At 40.9% G+C, this 23001-nt stretch overlaps 2 protein-coding genes across 2 annotated transcripts; both read right to left on the reverse strand.

Moving 5' to 3' along the window:
- Window positions 1–520: 520 nt before the first annotated feature.
- On the reverse strand, window positions 521–6526 carry KRT12 (keratin 12). The gene is made up of 8 exons (XM_020899755.2): window positions 5908–6526; window positions 5103–5185; window positions 4019–4175; window positions 3023–3184; window positions 2805–2930; window positions 2472–2692; window positions 1550–1620; window positions 521–1071 (listed from the first exon to the last, which is right to left on the reverse strand). The coding sequence occupies exons 1-8, from the start codon at window positions 6508–6510 to the stop codon at window positions 974–976; spliced, it is 1521 nt and encodes a 506-aa protein (XP_020755414.1). The 5' UTR covers window positions 6511–6526; the 3' UTR covers window positions 521–973.
- Window positions 6527–12161: 5635 nt separating this feature from the next.
- On the reverse strand, window positions 12162–20999 carry KRT20 (keratin 20). The gene is made up of 8 exons (XM_020899756.2): window positions 20610–20999; window positions 18384–18466; window positions 16630–16786; window positions 16131–16292; window positions 15828–15953; window positions 13719–13939; window positions 12766–12797; window positions 12162–12259 (listed from the first exon to the last, which is right to left on the reverse strand). The coding sequence occupies exons 1-8, from the start codon at window positions 20997–20999 to the stop codon at window positions 12162–12164; spliced, it is 1269 nt and encodes a 422-aa protein (XP_020755415.2).
- Window positions 21000–23001: the final 2002 nt, after the last annotated feature.

The raw sequence follows: 23001 nt of genomic DNA on the forward strand, positions 1-23001 counted from the left end.
CACCATTCCTGGTAGATGTCTATCTCTGCCCTCAATCTCAATTGTGAACTTCTCCAGGCAAGGACTATACCTCTGAGTCTCCAGTCTGGCACACTATGAGGGTTCAATAAGAGTTTCTTGACTGAATGAAAGAAGGTGCTAGAAAATGAACAGGACAAATGTTATACCCTGCAGTGAAAAATACATTTTTTTTTTTTTTGTAAACTTGATGGGCTGATGTAAAAAGGAAAGAACTATAAGAATCTTTTTTGTTGTTGTTAATTATTCTAATTAAGTGCTCCTTTTATTTTTTTGATGTGGACCATTTTTAAAGTCTATTGAATTTGTTACATTATTGCTTTTGTTGTTTATGTTCTGGATTTTTGGCTATGAGACATGAGGGATCTTAGCTCCTGACCGGGGATCAAACCTGCACCCCCTGCCTTGGAAGGTAAAGTCCCAACCACTGGACTCCCAGGGAAGTCCCAAGAATCTTCTTAACTTAATCTCCAGCCTCACCGTCTTTATCTCAGTGTTTATCGACTTCAGTAGTATTTCACAAACCTCTCTCTACACCCTTGACTCTATTGTTGGCATCAAGAAGGTACACATTTCACATTATTACCATTCACCTTTTATTAAAATTAACTTTATTAAAACAATACTACTCGATTAAGGTCCTGTGATTAAACATATGTTCTAGGTCACTAGAAGAAAGTTTATTAAAGGACTACCTCAGGTCCACAAAGATGTAAGGCAATTTTGATTTGTTATCAAGACCCACATTTCCACAATGATTTGTAATTAAATTTTGTTTTGAAGGCCAAAGAAACAAAAAAAAAAAAAAACAGACTCAAAGTGAATAGGGAATCCAAAGAAAATGAAACAAACAGAAGCAGAGATTGAACTAATACATCATCTTACTCTAAAAGGAATAATTTCTATAAATTTCTTGTTCCTAAGGAACTAATCATGGGGCAGATCTTGTGAAATTTTACATCAGTTCTTCAATTTCCTGAACTTGGGATGAGACCACCTCACCATTCACCACTTCCTGCACAATTGTCTTGATTTTCCGGGCTTTGTTAGGGTCTAAAGATAAAAACGGAACAAAGGGAGCAAAAGTTAGTGCTTCAAATATTCATCTAACATTTGCTGTTTAACTTAGGCTTCTAAATTAGGTATTGACTGATACAGTCCATGAAATTTAAACTTTCAGGTGTGACCTTTGCATTTCTAAACAAAATGCATTTTATTTAATAAAATGTATTCAGTGTTGTCTTGTGCACAAATGAAAATGGTTTTCTTTTTAAACACTTAAAAAGTGTTTATGATTCTCATAATACCCCTTTGTAGAGTAGATTTTCTTATCCTTCCTGAACTTGCTGAAAGTTTTAACCCTGTGCAGACTACTCAATTTATCTGCAGGAATGCATAAATATTTTTTCTTGGCTCCAAATACAAATATACTTTAAATATACACTGCTATATTTAATGAGATCTTACAGTTTTGGTCATTAATAGATGTTATTCTGACTTGTTCTACATGATTCCTAGGGAATCTGCATACCTTTAGAGGAATCAGTTGATGGTGCTTGAGATGTGGAGGCTGTCACATATGAACTTTCCACCAAACAGTCACTGTAAAGAAAACAAGGGAGTTGATATCACATGATGCTTTCTGGAATGAGAAGGAAGAAGGAGTTTTCTGTTTGAGCTTTTAAAATGGCCAATGAGAGAAGGTATTCTAAATTTCTTGATTAAGAATGAGGGAGTGATGCATCCTGAGAGTAATCAGTTGTGCAGCTACCTTTGTTTTCAAACACTGCCTAAAAAGGGCTCTTGAAGTGAAGCCAACTGACAATTAGTGGAAAATGTGGTTTTCCAACTTACGATCCTGAATTCTTCCCACCAGTCCAGGCTGCTGTTACTTTTGGAAAGTTCCCTAGGGTAGTTTCAAGGTGGTTGCATGGCTGATATTTGATGTGTCATTCTTAGCATTAAAATCAGAACTCTACTGGCTGATTGTTCTAATACACGTCTGCAGTATGCCTCTGTCTGTGTGGTGCCATTTTTCATCCCAGCATTTTATGAACTTTTATCAAGGAAGATAATGGTGACAACACTTTGCAAAGTGTAGAGCCTTTAATAAAGCTAAGGCATATTAGACATGTCCGACTCTTTCGCGCCGGTTCTTTGCGACCCCATGGACTGTAGCACACCAGGCTCCTCTGTCCATGGGATTTCCCAAGCAAGAATACTGGAGTAGATTGCCATTTCCTCCTCCAGGGGATCTTCCCCACCCAGGAACAGAACCTGCATTGAAGGCGATTCTTTACCGCGGAGCCACCTAGGAACTCCTATGTCTTTACCAGAAGATGTGTTCTTTTCTGTCAACTAAACCCTTCCCGATTCTGTTGCCCTTAAACTGCATCTGGTGTCCACGGTCGGTCAGCCATTGAGGTTATTTTCAGCCCCAGTTATCTATTTACCCTTGGGCCTCGCCGTCCAGTAGGCGGCGGTAGGTCTCGATTTCCAGCTCCAGGCGGGCCTTGACGTTCAGCAGCCGCTGGTAGTCGGCGCTCTGGCGCTCGGCGTCGGCGCGCACCTGCAGCAGCTGCTCCTCCAGGCTGCCGATGAGCTGCTGCACCTGGGACAGCTGGCCGCAGTAGTCGCCCTCGGTTTCAGCCAGCGAGTCCTCCAGGGATTTCTTCTGCACGTGGGAGAGAAACGGCACAGACGTAACAATGGAGGGGACCTAAATGCGGAAGGCTGCCAATGGTCCATCTTACTCATTTGAAGGCATCTCTTGGCACGCGCCCTACCATGGCGAGCTGGGACTGGAGCTCGATTTCCAGGTTTTGAAGCGCGCGCCGCAGGTCGGTGACCTCGCTCTTGCTGGACTGAAGCTGTTCCGTGTTGCTGCTGATCTCCTTCCTGAGCTCCCCGCTCTGCCGCAACAAAGAGGGGTGAGGGGACGTGAGTCAGCCCTGCTCTCCTTTAATACAAGCGTATCCACGCCTTTTGTTTTTGTTAGCAGTACCTTTTCAATGAACCAGGCCTCCGCATCCTTCCGGTTCTGCTCAGCGATGGTTTCATACTGTGCCCGCATGTCGTTGAGGAGCCTGGTGAGGTCCACTCCGGGGGCAGCGTCCATTTCTACGCTGACCTGGCCTGGGCCGCCGGCCCGGCAGCTTTGGAGCTCCTGGGGACAGCGGGTGAGAGGGGCGAAGGGGCCCACTGTGACTTTTGTGGGCCTCTTCATCCACCAAAAATAGGAAACATTACCTTTTACGACTGCGTTGGTTTAAACACAAACCAGTTAATACAAACTATTCAAACATCTTTTATCTAAACATTAGTAGTTTTCTTCTGATTTTTGAAAGAGCTTGAGATGGGTTCCTAAACTCACTGCGGGTCCTTGGCACTGTGCCTGCCATGCCTGATGGATGAGCTGGCCCTGCTTCTTGGGGCTCCATGGCCTTCACAAGATGGGAAGGCCTGGTGGAATTGATGTCCCAGGGGCTTTCAACCGAGGGCTGCAGACAGTCCCTGGGTTTGCTCACCGGTTGTACCAGTCATTGGTTTCCAGTAGAAAGCTCTTTAGGAGTCTTGTGCCAGGGTTATGCTTAATTACTGATATACATTGTGGTATACCAGAGTTCCGTGTGTGTACTACACTGTGTATAACCAGTTTCTCTAGCATATTTAACAGTATGTATTATTGGTAGAATATTTTTTTTTTGAACTTTAAAAATACTGTATTTTTGGAACTTTCTGGGTGGTCCCGGGCTTCCAGGGGCACAGGTTTGATCAAGGAACTGAAATCCCACATGCCACTTGGTGTGACCAAAAACCAACCAACCAAACAAAAACACCCAAACTGTATTTTGAAAATCATGAAATCAGAACAGTTAAAATTCTGATTGTCCAATGTATCATGCATATCTCTTCTAACTCCATATTTATACATCTGAAATGATAATTTTGAACCTGGGAGAAAAAAGCTGCTTAGAGAGCTGCCCTTTCTGGCTCTCACCTCCTCGTGGTTCTTCTTCAGGTAGGCCAGCTCCTCATTCAGGGTCTCAATCTGCGTCTCCAGGTCAGCTCTGGCCAGGGTCAGCTCATCCAGCACCCTGCGCAGGCCATTGATGTCGGCCTCCACATTCTGACACAGGGCCAGCTCGTTTTCATATCTGAAAATCAAGTGCAAAACAGTCTAGGGAATCCACACACCCATTTGAATAAGGCCCCTGCCATCTTCAGGGCTACTTTGCAAATAAATCTGGCAGCAGTGTAATGAATGATGTGGTTTTTGCTTTTCTAACTTTTTATTTTCCTTTTTTTTTTTAAAATGGTAATTTACTGCTTAGTTGGAGAGAAGTGAAAAAATTATACTTTTCTATCAGCAGTGAACCCCAGCAGCACTGCATCCCAGGCTTACAGCTTCGCTTCTGGCTGGCTGCCCTGGCTATGAAGAGTAGCAACCCCTCTCTAGGTGGAGTTTCTGATGGAAGCCTAGAAGTGGCTGAAAATAAAATAATCATTTAGTCATCTTGCTTAACTTTTACTCAAGATTTAATTTAAAACATCGATATTCCTTTAGTAACTTGTACTAGGTTTCAGGCAACATCTTGTGTGGAAATTCTGTGGAGCAAACAGGACCTTAGGATTTTCCTTCTTATATCTGAGGGGAGGGGGTGGTGTAGAAAGGAGGAAGGGATATAAAAATAAGTTCATGGTTAATATTTTAGTTGTATGTGTCATCAGGAAAAAGATCATTTTATTTAACTCTCAGGCACAAACATTATTAATTCATTTTGATGCATGGAAGACTGAGGTTTAGGACACTAGTGGAATTATCTTGGCATATCATGAGTCAATAGCAAATGTGAGATATGGTAATCCACAGCCCTGGGTTTAAGCAACTTATAATTAAGGACGTGTAATGTGAACCTATTGAATCTAGATACTTTCTAGAATGCCCAGTGTAAATTTACCAAAACGTGTGTGGAACCTGTGAACTGAAGAAGGTTGAAATATTTGCCATCAACGAAGGAAAATAGAAAGTAAGAAGAAATACTGGGACATGTCAGGTATCATTAGTCGTTTATCCTACTCACTTCATTCTGAAGTCATCGGCAGCCAGTCTTGCATTGTCGATCTGCAAGATAAGCTGGGCATTTGCGATGTTGGCAGAAATGATCTGGCAAAACAGGGTAAGACACACAAAGTGAGGTCATCAAATACTAGTGTTTTGCAAATATATCTTTGGCAGGAAAATTTCAGGTGATGTTAAAGTGCTATTTTATGAAGAGTATAAAGTAGCTTTTTAAAAGAGAATATATGTGGAGAATCTTACTTAAAAATTAAGAAACAAACATACCTATCCCACAGAAAAAGTAGTGGGAATACAGTCATTTTATGGTGAATGATAAAATGAAACTATGGGCTTCCCTGGAAGTTCAGTTGATAAAGAATCCACGTGCAATGCTGGAGACCCCAGTTCGATTCCTGGGTCGGGAAGATCCCCTGGAGAAGGGGTAGACCACCCACTCCAGTATTCATGAGCTTCCCTGGTGGCTCAGATGGTAAAGAATCACCTGTAGTGCAGGAGACCCGGGTTCGATCCCTGGGTTTGGAAGATCCCCTGGAGGAAGGCATGGCAACCCACTCCAGTATTCTGGCCTGGAGAATGCCCATGGACAGAGGAGCCTGGAGGGCTACAGTCCATGGGGTTGCAAAGAGCTGGACACGACTGAGTGACTAAGCACAGCCCAAGTATCTTGAGATGAGAATTTACTCCAAATACAGTTGAATGGAAACATATCTAAGTTTTGGGTGATTTGTCTCTGTAAAATCTTGAAATAGGAAAAAGGAAAGTACAAAATAATTCCCAAAGCCCCTCGAAAGAAACCATTTTGTTACCTTATTCCTGAGGTCTTCAATCAACGGATAATATTTACTGTAGTCATTCTGTGACCCGGGGTCTCCAGTCCCAGAGCCTCGCGTTTCATACCATTCTCGAATTTTGGTTTCTAGATCAGTGTTAGCCTCCTCTAGAGCCCGAACCTTATCCAGATAGGAAGCCAATCTGTCGTTAAGATTTTTCATGGTTTCCTTTTCTGATCCAGAAATAAGACCTCCATCGATGCCAGAGAGAATCCCTAGAGAGCCCCCTCCCGAGCCTCCTCCGAATCCAATCCCCAGGCCTCCAAAGCCCCCTCCGCCAGCTCCTCCATAACCAGCGCCCAGTCCTCCTGCAAAGGAGCTTCCGCAGAGGCCCCCGACGCCAGCACTGGAACCAAAGCCAGCACTGGAACCAAAGCCAGAGCTAGAACCGAAGCCAGCACTGGAACCGAACATGGACGTGGCAGAGAGGCCTCCCCCAGAGCTGCCTCCGAAGCCAAAGGCACTGCCCCCGTAGCTGCTGCCGATGCTCGAGGCAGACATGCCCCTGGCTCTGCCCGGGGCCCCACTCTGGGAGGACAGCCACTGAGGCAGCCCAGAGGTGCGCACAGAGAGGGCCATGGCGCTGCTGGAAGGACCTACAGCTCAGGAGGGCGCGGTGTCAGCGAGGCAGGAAGGCCAGCCTTTTATAGGTCTCGGAATGGGTGTTGCCTTGGAAAGTTCACTCTCTCCATCCAAAATATAGTGGCCCCCCTTTTTTGGCCAGCTTAGCAAGAAAATGATGTATGCATTTTGACAATTCACTGGTATAGAAATAATTGAATAATTTTTCCATTACATATTTGTGATAGAAGAAATCTGGGTGGAGTGCAGATAGGTTGTCATAAAGAATTTTTCTTCTCCAAATTATTCTGTTGCTCGCATTCTCTGCACTGCGCAGTGTCTTATGCATGGGGTAAAGCACTGAGTGATTGCTGAGTGGGTAAATTATTGAATACTTCTTCCTAAACCTTAGGCTTCTTAAAGTTCTTCCCTCTTATCTCCTATTTGTTTCCTTTTGAAAACTCAGTATGAGCCATCTGATCATGATCTAGTCTATCTTCTAATAGAATATAGTTTCATAAACAGTTGTAAAATTCACTGGGAGAAATGGGGAACAAATGCATTTTCCAGATTGATACTGAAATTTGAGTTTCCAAGGATTTAAAAATCTTGTCATTAGGTTGTTGCATTTTTTTTTCTGATTCAATAAGAAGACCTCTTAAACATTGAAAATACTCTTTATTTTTATTATTTATTTATTTATTTAAAAATCCTTTTACTGCACACCATTGGATCTTAGTTCCTCTTAGTTCCTTGACACTGGAAGCATGAAGTCTTAACCACTGGACCACTAGGGAATTCCCTGAAAAATGCTATTTTTGAGTAGAATATGATACTAGTAATATTTCCAGCAGATCTTCCTTTACATAAAATTTGACCTTAGCAAACTCTGTGAAATCAGGAGCCTTGTCTGACAGTTCACTACTGCCAACTTTGTTAGCATATATATATATATATAACCAGTTGCTCTTTTTTTAATTGAAATTGTATCAATGTTAATACATTCAACCCCTGGACCCCCAAATTATCTGGCTCTGACTCCAACCTCTCTGAAGCTAAGGTTCTTCAGTTCTGTGAATACTCCTGTGAACAGCTGGATCTACCTGTGCACACTAGTTGATTTGGGGGCAAATCAGAGGGGTTCCACTTGGAGTCCATGTCAGACCTCTAGAGGGAACACCCAATGTCAGTTCTCACAAATGGAAGGATCTTGTGACCCTCTTTATAATTTCCTAGGGACAGGGATTGATGAACTCCTACTGTATTGTGGTGAAATCCTACTACAACTTCCTTTTACCTTTTTATAGGAGAGACATATGCTAAAGGACATATTTTCTCCCAACCCAGACACATCACAAAGAGCAAGCTAGTGGGATGCCTAAATAAAGGATTTTTTAAGCAAGAAATTTGCAGAAATCGCATGTTCTCCTTCATAACAGATATAGAAAGGATGCAGCAATCCAAAGAAGACTCAGCTTGAAGAGGGGGCCATCATCCAGCCATTTGTTTCATTTCTTGAGAGAATGGAAACGTGTTAAGTTGAAATGTCAGGGGTCCCAGTTTCATACGGAGATTTTTACCAAGAATTCCATTCATATGTTACTAGCACTTTGTTCGAGCTTGTCTTTTTTGAATCATTAGTAGTTATTGTGTACTTATGATGTTCTAGACAGTGGGCAGGTGAACTACAGACATTATTTTTAACCTTCGTGGCAACCACTTAAGATGGTAAATTTTACCCCATTTTGTAGATGAGCAGTCTGAGGGTGAGGATGTTAAGTGGCTTATTTAAGGCTACACAGCCAGGAGATGACCAAGACAGGATCTGGGGCTGCAGATAGACAACACAACCCTGCCTCTAACAGTGAAAACAAAAAGGACAGAGGGTCACTCTGACCCCCAAACTGTGAAACTAGGGTTCTGCCCTGCCCACCAACCAGGAGTTTTAGTTCTTTTCCTTTTCAAAATTGAACTTCATTTCTCAGTGTTTAGCATGAGACCCAGTGGTTTACTCTTTAAGGTTTGCAAGAAATGGCATCACAGATGAAATCCTGCAAACCTATAGGCAGATGTGTTTTTACTTGCACTTTTTGAAATGTAACCACATCTCCAGAGATCTTATGAAGTACTAGTTAAGTGAAAGCCCCCCAAGACAGAGTGATTCCATTTTTTGGCCCTGGAAATGAAAGCAAATATTACTTGCTTACAGAGTCAGAAGAAATGTGCCAAATTCTGAGCTATATAACTTAGTGATATCACATAAAATGGAAATATGATTTACTTGAATTTTTGAACTTGGAAACAATTTTGTGCTTAAATGTATACTTTCTAAATCTCATGCCTATATGTAAAATGTAAATAATTTGGTTCAATGTATAACATTGTTTACCCATATACCTTTGTGTTTTTATACATATTATATATTATCCTAGACTGAAATCTTCTCAGGTGAATTTTATATCTAATTCATTTTTTATCCTGAATCTTAGCCTACTGTTTGCTAAACTTCATTCTTGCATACTTGGAGTTATTGCACTTGAAAGAACTTAATCCTTAATATATTTGAATCTGTCATTTAAAATTTATTTCACTTGAAAAAGACTTTGCTCTAATTTACTGGTATGCTTTGACCAAGATTTATTCTGAATCCAATTGTGAATGGCGAGCAACTTCAGAAGTGGAAAAGAAAAAAAAAAAAAGAAGTGGAAAAGAGAAATATTTCTTCTTCAGTGGATTTTTTTTTGTAGGGGGAGGGAGGGATAAGTTAAATAATTAGGCCTCTATTTTAGAGAATTTTTTTTCTTGGCTACACAACATAGCATGTGGGGTCAGGGTTTCCTGACCAGGGATCAAACCCACACCCCCTCCATTGGCAATGCAGAGTCTCAACCACTCCCTCAATTCCCATCAGGGAATTTCATATTTTAGAGTTTTTAGAAGTGAAAGTAGCTTTTCTGACAGCTGTAAAAATATAGGAAGGTGGAAATGTATAAAATGGGGCTGTTGGCAAAAATGAGGCACAGGGGAAAATGACTACAACCAAGGTGAACTGTTCAAAAGAATTATGTCTCCATTTTTTGGTAGAGTTTAGGGAATATTAAAAATAAGAACTATTATTGACATGACATTTGTAAATCTTTAGATTTTATTCAGTAGAATGTGTGCTCATCTTATGTCCTGAGTTCTTTCTCTTAAAGACAGACCTTTCACTTTGTGCAATTCACTGATCACTTGGTCTGTAACAGCTTTTCTTTTTTGGTCCATAACACCTTTTCTTTTTGCTTTGAATAACATTTTATCCTATCAGTGAGTGAAAGAATATTGAATTACTGATATAGAATGCTGTGCTTTTGAGATGAGGATGATCAAGAATCCTAGTGGTCATGATTGAGGTTGATTTCTGGATTTTAGAGCTCAGTGGTTCTCAAAAGCAGGGGAGGATTGTACATGGTAAAAAAGAGAAGTAGGAAGATAAAATAATACCCTGGTAAGGTGAGTTTTGGAAGTGAGTCTAGGAGAGAAAAGGGAAATTAAAAAATAGAAATCACTGAAAGTGAAAGTTTCTCAGTCATGTCCAACTCTTTGTGACCCCATGGACTATACTGTCCATGGAATTCTCTTGGCCGGAAAACTGGAGTGGGTAGCAGTTCCCTTCTCCAGGGGATCTTCCCAACCCAGGGATCGAACCCAGGTCTCCCATGTTGCACGCGGATTCTTTACTGTCTGAGCCAGGAGGGAAGCCCATCCCTTCTCCAGGGGATCCTCCCGATCCAGGAATCAATCCGGGGTCTCTCCTGCATTGCAGGCAGATTCTTTACCAGGGGAGCTACCAGGGAGCCCAATGCCTTAAGTTGGAATTGTTATTTGAGGGTGTAATCAGGTACCTGAGAACACTCCCAAGTGACTGAGAGTGAGAGCAGAGGGTATCTTCAGGTAAAGTTTTGATTTTATATCATTTCATTTTCTTCTTCTTCTTATATGTTGTAAAGACTCTGTGTGGAAATAATTCCGAAAGCCCAGGAAAAAAAAAAAAAAAAAGTTCTCTCCACCCTAACTTCACCTCTAGGGATTCTCTCTGTGTTGGATAGCTTCATGTCTGCACTGACGATTTTGTATAAAGTCACAAAACACATTGATGATAATTCTAATGTGTGATAAAGAGGCCTGTATTTACCGACTACGAACCTGCTCTGGATCTGTATACCTGTCAGAAATAGGATTGTCCTGTTCTGGTTCTTAGCTCCTGTAAGAAGTGTATAGGTAGATACAGAGATTAGTGCTTAGCTTTTGCACAGTTGCTATGGGTAGAACTGGAGGTAGAACCATCTGGTTCCACAAGTATGTATGGTCTCATCTACTTTCTTTGAAAGATTACTTGGGAGAAACTAGAGTTAGACCAAAAGGCAAAGATTGATCTTCATTTTTTATGATAGGAAATTGAGTCAAAAATAATAGTCCCACCTCTTTTTAAACAAAGCATCATTATTGTCATATGACAATGTCCGTGCCTAGTGAATTTCAAAAGCATGTCCTGTAAGTTTTTTTATTAATCAGACTCACAATGTCAGATACTTGTATGTTAGAGCTTCAGACTCTTCTGGAATGTGTCTCAGGACGTGAAAAAGAATTCACTTCTAAATATTCTTAACATCTTTAAAAGTAATTTACTAACTAAAGTGACTTGGAAGGAAATTAAGAAATGAGAAAGAAACGTCTTTACTACTTTGAAAAGTAGTGGATTAGTGGTTTTCAGAGGTTGAGGGGAAGAGGATTGGAGTGATTGCCAAAGGAGCTTCTTTTTGGAGTGATGAAAATGCTCTAAGATTAGATAGTGGTGATGGCTGCATGACTCTGTGAACATACTAGGACAGCTGAGTTGCATATTTTAAAATAAGTAATTTTATGGTGTGAATTATACTTCATTAAAACTATTATTAAAAAATAGTGAGAAACATTTCATAACATACAATTACCACATAAAGAAAGAGAGCATCCGATGATGATTTATGCAGTTTATTATAAGGAGAAGCATTCTGCCTTGAGAAAGGTTTTGCTAATTTTGCTTTTAATCTACTCCCATTTCAAGCATAATGTGCTTCATTCTTACTCTGCTCAGCATTTATGATTGGAATTTGACTCTCAAATTATTCAGAGCCGAGTTGAGTTTTAAAGACAGCCAAGACTATGAGAGGGGAAGCAAATATAATTTAAAGCTAGCAGAATTATACTGATATTAAAAATTCAGTGAAATTAATCAAGAAATTGACTCAAGAATCCAGGAAACCCTGAAAGGAGATTTTTGCAGTTCAGAAATGGGAGGTGTTAGAGAGGTTCATTTGTAGTTTGCATAGCCTCTTCTGCTTTGTAAGCTTTAGTAATGAGATTAGGTGGTCTATAGCTTGTGATTATTGCATTTTGTGTTAAAGGTGGCAGTAACAATATTTTAAATATCCCAGTGATCACTGGATTTCATTTTTGCAGGCAATTTGAAGCTTCTCTGAGTAAAACATTTATCTTCAATTACAGAGACTGGTAAATGGACTCCCCTCTCCCCCCTCTAATCACCAAGAAGCATTAATAGTGGTTTCTGATGCCACTTTCTTGAAGGGAGCAAAAGTTGTAGCTACATTTCTTTCAAAACCTCAGCAGCATCACCTTCTGCCAGCCCTTCATATACTTTCTTCCACTTCTTTGACTTCAGATGACACAACCTTGCCATCCACTACTTCTTGCACGACTGTCTTAATCTTCCTGGTTTTCTTTATCTCTGAATTGAGATTTAAATATAAAACGTTAATTCGGACCCAAGACTCTGCTATTTTAGAATACTCAGCTTTAAATTATTATTTTATATCTATTTCCTTCTTTTAGAAAGGAGTTGAACCCATTCTCTTTCTGAAATGATCTTAAGTCCATTTTCTAGATAAATGCGAAAAATTTACTACTCTCCCCACTCCCCACAAAAGAAATATGTCATATTGAATTAAGTAAAATGAACATTTTCATCTTGTTTTTCTCTTTTAGGATCTTAGGATGTCTCAGGACAGTAATAATAGCCTGGGCCAAGAAAATCACCCCATCAATGGGAATGTGAGAAATTTCCCATGTGGAGGGTTTCTTTATATGATGTGCCCTGTTTTCAGAATCCCTAAGGTGATATCTGTTTACTTAAGAGCTGACTTTCCTTTACTTTTCACCAGTGGCAGGTAAGTGGTAAACTACTGAGTGAGAATTCAGTCTTATAGGAAGTGTGTAAGAATTTAGAATACTTACCTGTCTCATCCAGAGCGCTTAACTGATATTCTCTAATTTTAAGAAAAGGAAAAAAAAAAGAAAAACAGAAAAATGTATTATTGCCATTTTGCAAATGAAATGCTCTCCTGCCTGTTCTGCTTTAAAATAAAGTCTGAGTGATGTGTGTTTTACTACTGTTTCTATTTTTCCCCGCTTTGCAACGCTTGCTCCTTCAAGCTGGAGTGTCTTACTTTTTAACTTGAAAAATCCATAGCTTCAGAAATGACTGGTTTAATATACACTAGGGGTCTTTAATTACTAGAGGTTTCTGTAATTAAAATAACAAAATTGCGAAGGCAGTTTACATCTTGTTGCCTTTCGTGGGGGTGGTATTTGAAGATGGTTGCTGCTACCGCACTGATGATTCCTCAGACTGGTTCCCACAGACCTCTGTGGCCTGTTTTTCAATTCATGATCTTGCAATGAGAACTCTGAAAAGTTATAGTGCTTTCACATGGAACTCTGCTCAATGCTATGTGGCAGCCTGGATGGGAGGGCAGTTTGGGGGAGAATGGATACATGTATACATATGGCTGAGTCCCTTCCTTGTTCACCTGAAGCTATGACAACATTGTTAATTGGCTATACTCCAATAAAAAATAAAAAGTTTTAAAAAAAAGTTATAGTGCTTTCAATTATGTATTAATCATAAAAATTAACACAAGTATATCTGTATCAGATATGCTTAACCATCTTCTATCTCAGTCCTACAACATGACCTTAAGTACAAAGGATCAGTATTTTTTTGGGGGGTGTACATGCTGGTGGGTACATTTTTGTTTTGTTGGTGTTGTTGATGGCGGGGTGTGTAGTTGTTTTTCTGCTAGGGATTACATTGGTGCTGGGGAAGAGTGACAGAGTTTAAGGTATGGACATTAAAATAGAATAGCAGATAGACATCGACGCATATCCTCTGATTCTAAGAGCCTTACTTGACATCTTCTCCTTCCAGAAGACGGCGGTAGGTAGCAATTTCCTGCTCAAGCCGGATCTTTATGTCAAGGAGGATATTATATTCATGGATCTGGCGTTCTGTGTCTGTCCGAACCTGCACCAGTTGGCCCTCGAGGGAGTTTAGCTGTGCCTGGATTACAGCCAAGTGGCTACTATAACGAGCATTGGTCTCCTCTAGTGTACGCTCCAAAGCTTCTTTCTATGAGCACAAGAAAAAGTGGATGTTTCTTATTTGAGGACCTGATTTAAGAGGTGTCTCAATGTTAATTTCTCTTGAGAAGAATTCTTTTATCTAGTCATTGTGGAAATCATGCATATTTCTAGCTTTATCTCTCACTTTTTCCAACTAGGCTGTCTCAGCCAGTCATCAGGGATCACTGGCTCTTCAGGTTTTTGTTTATTTGAGTTTGCACTCACTGTTCTCTTACTATGGTATATGTATTTTTGTTCTCTGTATTTGCTTCTTCTCACTGTGATTTGTAGTGCCTTTCCATTAGGAGGATTGGACTTGCTAAACCTGTTGATGGTAGGCTTGGTTATGTGAGTTTCTTTGGTTAATGAAATGCAAGTGAAGCTGACCAATGCATTTTATGAGGAGACAGCTTTAAGAGCTATCACATGGCCTAGCTATTGCCCCTTTCCTTCTGGCACAACACTGGCATGTCCACTTACCCTGGACTGGAAATGTCATGCAGCAGAGCTGAAGCCAGCCCATGATGGATGTAGTGTTGTTACAGGGAAGAACAAAATCTGACTACATGTTGGATCTGTTTCTTTTACTTTAACTTTTGCTTCCTGTTGTTTTTGTTCACTGTCTTATACATAATGGCCTGCCTCTGGGAACTATGCCTCTCTGCCTGAATGTTAAATCAAAGTACCTTTGCTTAAGGAAACATCCTTATCCTGTCCACCTGTGGTGGTTTAGACACTAAGTAGTGTCTGACTCTTGCAACTCCATGGGTTGCAAGCCTGCCAGGCTCCTCTGTCCATGGGATTCTCCAGGCAAGGATACTGGAGTGGGCTGCCGTTTCTCTCCCCAGAGGATCTTCCTGACCCAGGGATCAAGCCCAGGTCTCCTGCGTTGCAGGAAGATTCTTTACTGACTTCCCTGGTGGCTCAGATGGTAAAGAGTCTGCCTGCAATGTGGGCAAGACTACAAGACTGCTTAGCTACAAGGGAAGCCCTGTCCACCTGTAAATGACTACAAGAAAGAAGAAATTAACAGCCTCCCTGAGGCTAAACATTCCAGGAGATATTTGTGAGACTTATGACCCTTTTAATTTTGTTTCCTCACCTCCTCCCCATCTCTGATCTATGAAAGAAATTGGCATCCAGATCCCAGATGAGATGGTTATTTTGAGACATTAGTCTGCCATCTTCTCAGTCTGCCAGCTTTCCAAATAAAGTCTTTATTCCTTGTCTCAACACCTGGACTCTGATTTATTGACTTGTTGTGTGGTGAGTAGGGTGAGCTTGGACTGAGTAACACCGTCATTGTAAGCCATTGTGATTTGAACGTTGTTACCACAACATAGGACTTCCCCCGTGGCTCAGATGGTAGAGTGTCTGCCTACAATGCGGGAGACCTGGGTTCAACCCCTGGGTTAGGAAGATCTCCTGTAGAAGGAAATGGCAACCCACTCCAGTATTCTTGCCTGGAAAATCCCTTGGATGGAGGAGCCTGGTAGGCTACAGTTGATGGGGTCGCAAAGACTCGGACACTACTGAGCAACTTCACTTTCACCACAACATAATTCATCATGAGCTGACTGATATGCTTAGCGTGGAATGTCTTGACCCCTCTTCTCCAATTAAAAATTGCACCTTACTCTTTCTAGTCTGCTTTAAATGCCACTTTTCCTGTGACATCCTCCAACTCTACTTTGGCCTCTGTATTCTTGCAGTGTCTTGTCCTTTACTTTGACTTCTTTCTGTCTTTTCATTATCATCAGTTATTTGATGTGTTTCCCTTACTGCTCTGCAAAGGGAGGGATTATTTCTTATAGGTATTTGCATTTCTAGAGTTCCTGATACAGGTGCTTAGTAAACACACGCCCCATGAGAGTTGACAGTTAGATGTGCTTTACCATGCTGAGCAGGGACTGGAGCTCTATTTCCAGGACCTGGTAGGTGTGTCTCTGCTCTTTTATTTGATCCTGGGTTCCTTTTAACTCTTCAGTGCTCACTGTGACTTGCTTTTGCAGATCGTTAATCTAAAGTTCCAAAATGGAAAAAAAAAATAAGGAATGAAAGAAAGAAAATAAGGAATAAAGGGAGGAATGAATGGAGGGAGGGGTGGAGGGAGAGAGGAAGGAAGGAAGGAAATGAGTTATCTGTTTTTGGAAGACAGCTTCCTCATGTTTGCTTATCCATTAGAATTATGCTATTACCTGTATCTCAAACTGTTCTTTGGCTTTCTGAAGGTTCTCCTCGGCCATGGCATCATATTTCTGCCTCATTTCATTCATGATGGCACTGAGGTTCAGGCTTGGAGCCGCATCCACCTCTACACTTACATTATTGCCCAGATGAGCACGTAGGCCCCTCACTTCCTATGGGGGTGAAAATACCAATTGATTATAGTCTGAAGTACATTCCCAGATGAGGCTATGCAGAAAAGACATAGTAAGTCTTAAGGCTTCTTTCCTTGGGGACGAGTAATAGAGAAAGAAAACGACTTAGTTGAGGCTTATTATGGTCCAGTGACTGCTCCAAGTCATTTAAACCTGGCAGCAGCCTCATTGAAAAGATGTTAAGGCTCATATCTATCTCGTTGTCATCTTTTTCACCACCACCACAATCACCACATCTTCCTCTTTTTCCTCCTCCTCCTCATTATTATTAGAGCCATTCTATCATTTCCAACACTGCTTCTGAATATTTTCTCACCTCCTCATGTTCTTTTTGGAGAACAAGCAAGTCTTTAGTCAGCTCTTCAATTTGAATCTCCAAGTCTGCCTTTGTTAGAATTAAGTCATCAAAGACCCTTTTCAGGCCATTAAGATCAGCCACCACTGTTTGGCAAATCCCCTGCTCAGCTTCATACCTGTGAATTAAGTAGTAAGGAGAGATAATTGGGTTCTTTTTAAGCCATTATAGAAGAGATGATCTTAAAATGATAATAAGATCCAACTTTATGTGGTATAAGAGATCAGTTTCAATACATCATTGTGTCTCTGTACATTTGAAAATGCTCTGGAGAACTTTGAACTCAGATCATTTGCTTCATAAGTGTAGTCTCTGTGATTTGGAGTGATTGGTAAAATAACCACTCTGAAATTACTTTTAAAATTTCCTAAATTCTGGAATATATTGTTTTAAAAGTTAAAAAATTGCTCTAACTACTGTGTTAGCAAAGGATTCACATTATCGATATTAAATAATGGTTAGTAGAAACAGACTCACAGACTTAGAGAATGAATTTATGGTTGCCAGGGGTGAAGATAGGGGGAAGGAATAGTTAGGGAGTTTGGAATTGACATGTACCTTGCTGTATTTAAAATGGATAGCCAACAAGTTCCTACTTGTTGGTTAGCACAGAGAACTCTGCTGAATGTTATGTGGTAGCCTGGATGGGAGGGGAGTTTGGGGGGAGAATGGATATATGTATATGTATGGCTGAATCCCTTTCCTGTCCACCTGAAACCATCATAACATTGTTAATTGGCTACACTCCAATATAAAATAAAAAGTTAAAAAAAGTTAACTAAAAAATGGTTAGTTAGATTTACTTAATGAATGCACATGTCCAGTTTATTTTTATTACTTTGTAAAAAGATGCATCCAAAATGAATTATCTTCTATGATCTTATATATTCCCAATTTTATTAAAATAGTAAACTTTAAGAAATGATAATGCAATGAGACTCCCAGATGCTAACTGGAATTAATGAACTTTTACTGCTTTAATTTCCAGATCTGCTTTCTAATTTCTTTCTTTTTGATCCCTTATTGCATTATAATGCTGCACTTTTAAAACCACAAAAGGCTCTTCAGTGCCAATGTGTTGTACAAATTCAGGACGAGGAAGCCCTAGGGTGGAAGCAGTTATGAGGAACAGCTCTGATCGCATGTAATGTGATGTGACTACAACAAAGTGAACACAACTTGAACTGCTTTAATCAACCTGGTTCTTTGGCTGGTCAGACCTTACTGTAAAACACTATCAAACTGGAAGGATTAAGAGTCACCCCTGGAACTTTGTCATTTACTTGAAGGAACATGGATGACTCAGAGAATCACTAAGGGTAGATAAATGACCCTCTTTAGATAACAGAAGGGTACAGCCAGAAGGGAAGTTGTAAACTGCCTTCCTATTACTCCAAAGGGCAGAATTAGTTTCAGTAGGTGAAAAGGTAGAACTAAAAAGAACGTTCTAGCAATCAGAGCTGACCAAGGAGAGCAGTAGTAATTACTGGAGGTGTTCATTTACACTCTGGGTGACCATATCTTAGGACTATGGGAGGAGAAGTCCAGTCCTGATGATAGATCAGAAAGCTTCTAACACCCTTTTAACTCCAAGGCTCTGATATTATTCAGTGGGAGCTCCTTTGCCAATAGTGCTGTGGGGAGTCAAGTGTCATGAAGGACCACTGAAAGGCCCTCCTTTTCAGGAAGTGTCAGCATGGTATCAGAGAACCTACTTCAGCCTGAAGTCCTCGATAGCCAGTTTAGCATTATCAATTTGCAGGACACGTCGAGCATTCTGCAGTTGAGCATCTTTAATCTGGAAAATACACCAGAAAGAGTGATATTTTCGACTGGACAGAAGTCTAAAATGATTGAATTGATCCTCAGATACAGCCTTTCTTGTACTGAAGACGATGTTCATCTCAAGGATTGCTACATGAAAATAGAAAGGAGAAATATTGGGTTGGAACTTTAACACAATAGATTCATAAAATGCAGCTTGAGTCCTGAGGGTTTGGTCAGTTTCCTTATGACTCTACAAATGAAGAGCTTAATTCAACTTGAGCCATCAGACCTTACTGAGAGCCTTGTCCTTAACGTTCCTGCTTAGAACCTTCCTCTTAGCCCCTTTCTCTTGGTGAATTCCTCCCTCCTCTCAGTGTCGACATCATTGCTTCAAGGAAGACTTCACTGGTTTTCTCACAACAGAGTTGGATGAAGTGCCTGTGCTTTCACAGCCCCACATAGCCCTCCCTTTATCCTTCCACATGGGACAATGTTGCCTTTGTCCAGATTTGTTTCCCCCTAAAGCACATTAGGGCTTCCCTGGTGGCTCAGATGGTAAAGAATCTGCCTGCAATGTGAGAGACCTGGGTTTGATCCCTGGGTTGGGAAGATCCGCTGGAGGAGGGCATGGCAACCGACTTCAGTGTTCTTGGCTGGAGAATCACCATGGACAGAGGAGCCTGGAGGGCTATAGTTCATGGGGTCTCAAAGAGTTGGACATGATTGAGCGACTAAGCACAGCACGCAAGTCACGTTATGTTCACCATCATATTCCCCAGAGCCAGCACTTAGTGTCTGCTAAATACTGGCTGAATGAATGCACACTTGCTATGTGGTGTTAACTTTTAGGCACTGGGGCTATTGCGATGGCAAAGTCCCTGATCTTAAGAAGTGGTTACCTAATGGGTGAATCCCCTAAGATGCATACAGATCAGAAGTCTGCTTGTTAAAGATGCTACAAAGGCATGTCTCTTTCAGTAGATCTAGCCCTGGAGAGAGCGGTCTTCTTTCATATACTGGGCCTACTCAGGTAAACGGAACATTTGGCTGTGCCTATGTGTTTAGGATGGCCTGAAATAGCTTCACAAACATGAATCATATGATGGCTGGGGGAGAATGGTTGGCTGATTTTGAATATTTTAGTGGCAGTCTGAGAAAAATGAGCTGTTGGCAGAGGGGCAATTTAAACACCTTTGCCTTCACATCCCCACAGTTCCAGAAATCCCAAAATAACTTCCTGTAGAATCAGAATCAAATTGCACTGATGTTTAATATAATGCAAGAAAAGAGAGACTTGCTGGCAAGTAAGTGGCCTTTGCTCTAAAGAAAAAGGAATGTTAAAATAGAAATGAAAATGAAAGGAACAATTTTCTTGATTAGATAAGAATTTTAAAATGGAGTAAGTGTTCTGTGTCACATTTAACAACTTCAGTTAGGAGCAAAGTCTTCCTTTATTCACATTATTGATAAAATGGAGCGCTCCACCTTTCTGGTATGACATGGGAGCAGGTATGATTGCAATAAATTTGAATTGGGGCAATAAAACATTTTATGACTGTTGAAATGGTTTCTGAACTGCTTGGTGATGATGATCAGATTATTAAATGTTTTAAAAGCATTTTAAAACCCAGATATCATTTAGACCTATGCCCCATCCCCATTACCACCTTGAATCATTTCATCATTGAAATTTATGATCCAGTATTCTGACACTTGTGGAGCTTCCCTGGGGGCTCAGACGGTAAAGATTCTGCCTGTAATGCAGGATACTCAGGTTCAATCCCTGGGTTGGGAAGATCCCCTGGAGGAGGGCATATTCATTTGGAGGGCAACCTGCTCCAGTATTCTTGCCTTGAAAATCCTATGGACAGAGGAGCCTTGCAGGCTACAGTTCATGGGGTCGCAAAGACTCGGGACACAACTGAGCAACTAAACACACACACACACACACACACACACACACAAAGTCATCCTATTATGTAGTCAGGTTCTCCAGCAATAAGGGTGGATGGCATATAAAATATTGCATATAAAAATATGCCACTTTTATAGATCTGGCATTTAAACCTAATTTTCTTTGCAGTGCCCATTTGGACCACCCAGCATATATGCCCTTCTTGATGTATGATACACCTGGACAATGGAGAAGAAAGCAGAGGTATATCCTGTCTCACCTGATCCCGCAGCTCTTTGATTTGTTCCAGATAGGCACTGTGGTCCCGACTGGTGCTAGGTGTGTTGGTTTCATACCAGTGCTTGATCTGCAGTTCAAGGTGGGAGTTGGACTGCTCCAGTGACCGCACTCTTTCTAGGTAGCTTGCTAGGCGGTCATTTAGGTTCTGCATGGTCATCTTCTCATTGCCAGCAAACAGGTTTCCTCCAGCAGGGTCACTCCCATAGTTTACCATGTGTCTAGATGTTGAGATGCGGGTGCCGTGGCCTCCAGCACCCCCATACACGCTGGGTGTGACCCCCCTCCTATATATGGAGCTGCTCATGCTGAGCGCAGGGCCCTGGGAGGAGGAACTCAGGCTTCGGTGGGAGTTTCTCTGATTGAAATCCATTGGGGGCTCTAGGAGGAAGCAGCTGTTGTAGCTTCAGGATGGATGGAGCAGAGTCCGTCTCTTGGTCGCGGATGAGCTGACCTTTTATAGAACTCACAGGAGAAACGCCTCCTCCGCTGACATGTCACTTTACGATTGACACCACGATCCACCTTGCCTTGCCTCTTTTTCCCCTCTGTATAGCGATCTGTTTAATGCCATTCCAGAAATTGCCACTAGAGGCTTTGCTTAGAGGCTTTTTTCAGGAGTGATTTCTTTTTTCAACAAAGGAAACAAAGGGAAACTGGAAAGTGTTGTTTTAGCACTTGCACCTGCCTTGGCACATTTTCTTTCATCCTAACGTACACATAAAGCATATTTGCAATCTCCATGAATAATTTATCTGAAAAGAAAAATGTATGTATATAACAGTAAGTCATACTAGTGATAAAAAACAATGTTTAAAAATGAAAAAAATAATCTTCTTTTTGGTGAGAACATTTAAGTTCTACTTTTAAAAAATAAATGTCAATTATACAGTATAGCATTATCAACTACAGTCACCATGTTTTAAATTAGGTCTTCAGAACTTACTCATCTTACAACTGAAAGTTTGCATCCATTTACCAACCTCTTCTATTTACCTCATCCTTCCACCCTCCAGCCCCTGGTAACTACTTTTCCACTCTCTTTTCTATGAGTTTGACTTTTTTTTCTTTAAGGTTCCACATGTAAGTGATACCATGCAGCATTTGTCTTTTTTGGCTATTTCACTTAGCACATTGCCCTCAAGGTCTATCCATGATGTTACGTGTTCTTATTTTCTTCATTATCTGTTCATCCATTGATGGACACTTAGGTTTTTCCACATCTTGGCTATTGTGAATAATGCTTCAATGAACATGAGAGGGCAGATATCCCTGAGACAGTGATTTCATTTCTTTTGAATATATACCCAGAAGTGAAATTGCTGGATCAGAGAGTAGTTTTATGTTTAATTTTTTTGAGGAACCTCCATATTGTTTTGCACAGATGCTGTACCAACGTACATTCCCATCAATAGTGCACCAGTGTTCTCATTTCTCCACATCCTCACCAGCACTTGTTATCCTGTCTTTTTGATGATAACTATTCTAATAAGTATGAGATGATATCTCATTGTGGTTTTGATTTGCATGAGAACAATGATATGGATAAGTCACTCTTCAGAATCTCTGTTCTATGCTTTTTGGGGGACTAAGTTTATCCTGTTAAAGGGTCATATTTTATAAGGCAATTAAAATACTTCATACAACCACAAAATCTCAAATATTTAAAGCAGGAATAAGACACTTATACTTTTGGAGATACAATTTAGGGAAATGAATTAAATGAATGTAGGTGGATAGATGATTTTGAAGCCCCCCTCCCCTAATTGTAATGTCCTAAGACTAAACAAAGCGTTTAACTTTCTCTGTCATTGCCTGGCTTTAGGTCTTCTTCTCTAGAAACTTAGAATAGATACTATAGAGTTTGCGTCTGACCTGGTGAATGGGGGCGTCTCTCTCCCTGGGTAAGGTCAGTGTGACAGACTCTGCTCCAGCCTTCCTAAAGCTACAGCTGCTCCCTCCTAAAATCCTCAGTGGATTTCACCTGCAGAAGCTTCCACAGAAGCCAGATCTTTCCCACACGTCTCCATACTGACAGCATGAGCAGAACAATTCCAGGCACAGGAAGGAGTGTGTGCAGTGCCTTGTGGCCGCACCCTGCCTCCACCATTGGACCGGAAGCCACTGCAGGTGTGTTGACCTCCATACTCACTTGAGCTGGGGGTGTGGTCTCACCAGTGGGGATCCGAGGCATGGAATTTGTTTGCTCCACCTCATTCAAATTCCCTGACCAAAAAAAATTCATACCTACCCTGAAGCATTTAGATTATTTCTTTCATCACGTTAAATCGAAGGGATTGGAAAAATCACAGAAAAATCTTCGTTGATTCAATCCGGATCCTTGAATTGAACTGAGATTTGCATATGATTAAAGC

This window comes from Odocoileus virginianus, chromosome 17, assembly GCF_023699985.2.
Source record: "Odocoileus virginianus isolate 20LAN1187 ecotype Illinois chromosome 17, Ovbor_1.2, whole genome shotgun sequence".
In the NCBI taxonomy this organism is placed as follows: domain Eukaryota; kingdom Metazoa; phylum Chordata; class Mammalia; order Artiodactyla; family Cervidae; genus Odocoileus; species Odocoileus virginianus.

Coding starts and splice junctions, on each gene's coding strand:
- KRT12 (XM_020899755.2), bottom strand. CDS start 6,510: ATGGCCCTCTCTGTGCGCACCTCTGGGCTGCCTCAGTGGCTGTCCTCC. Junction 2,931..3,022: donor AGGCCTGGTTCATTGAAAAG/GTACTGCTAACA, acceptor TTGTTGCGGCAG/AGCGGGGAGCTCAGGAAGGA. Junction 1,072..1,549: donor ATCAACTGATTCCTCTAAAG/GTATGCAGATTC, acceptor TTTTATCTTTAG/ACCCTAACAAAGCCCGGAAA.
- KRT20 (XM_020899756.2), bottom strand. CDS start 20,999: ATGGATTTCAATCAGAGAAACTCCCACCGAAGCCTGAGTTCCTCCTCC. Junction 15,954..16,130: donor AAGAACAGTTTGAGATACAG/GTAATAGCATAA, acceptor TTGGAACTTTAG/ATTAACGATCTGCAAAAGCA. Junction 12,798..13,718: donor CTGGAAGGAGAAGATGTCAA/GTAAGGCTCTTA, acceptor TCTTAAAATTAG/AGAATATCAGTTAAGCGCTC.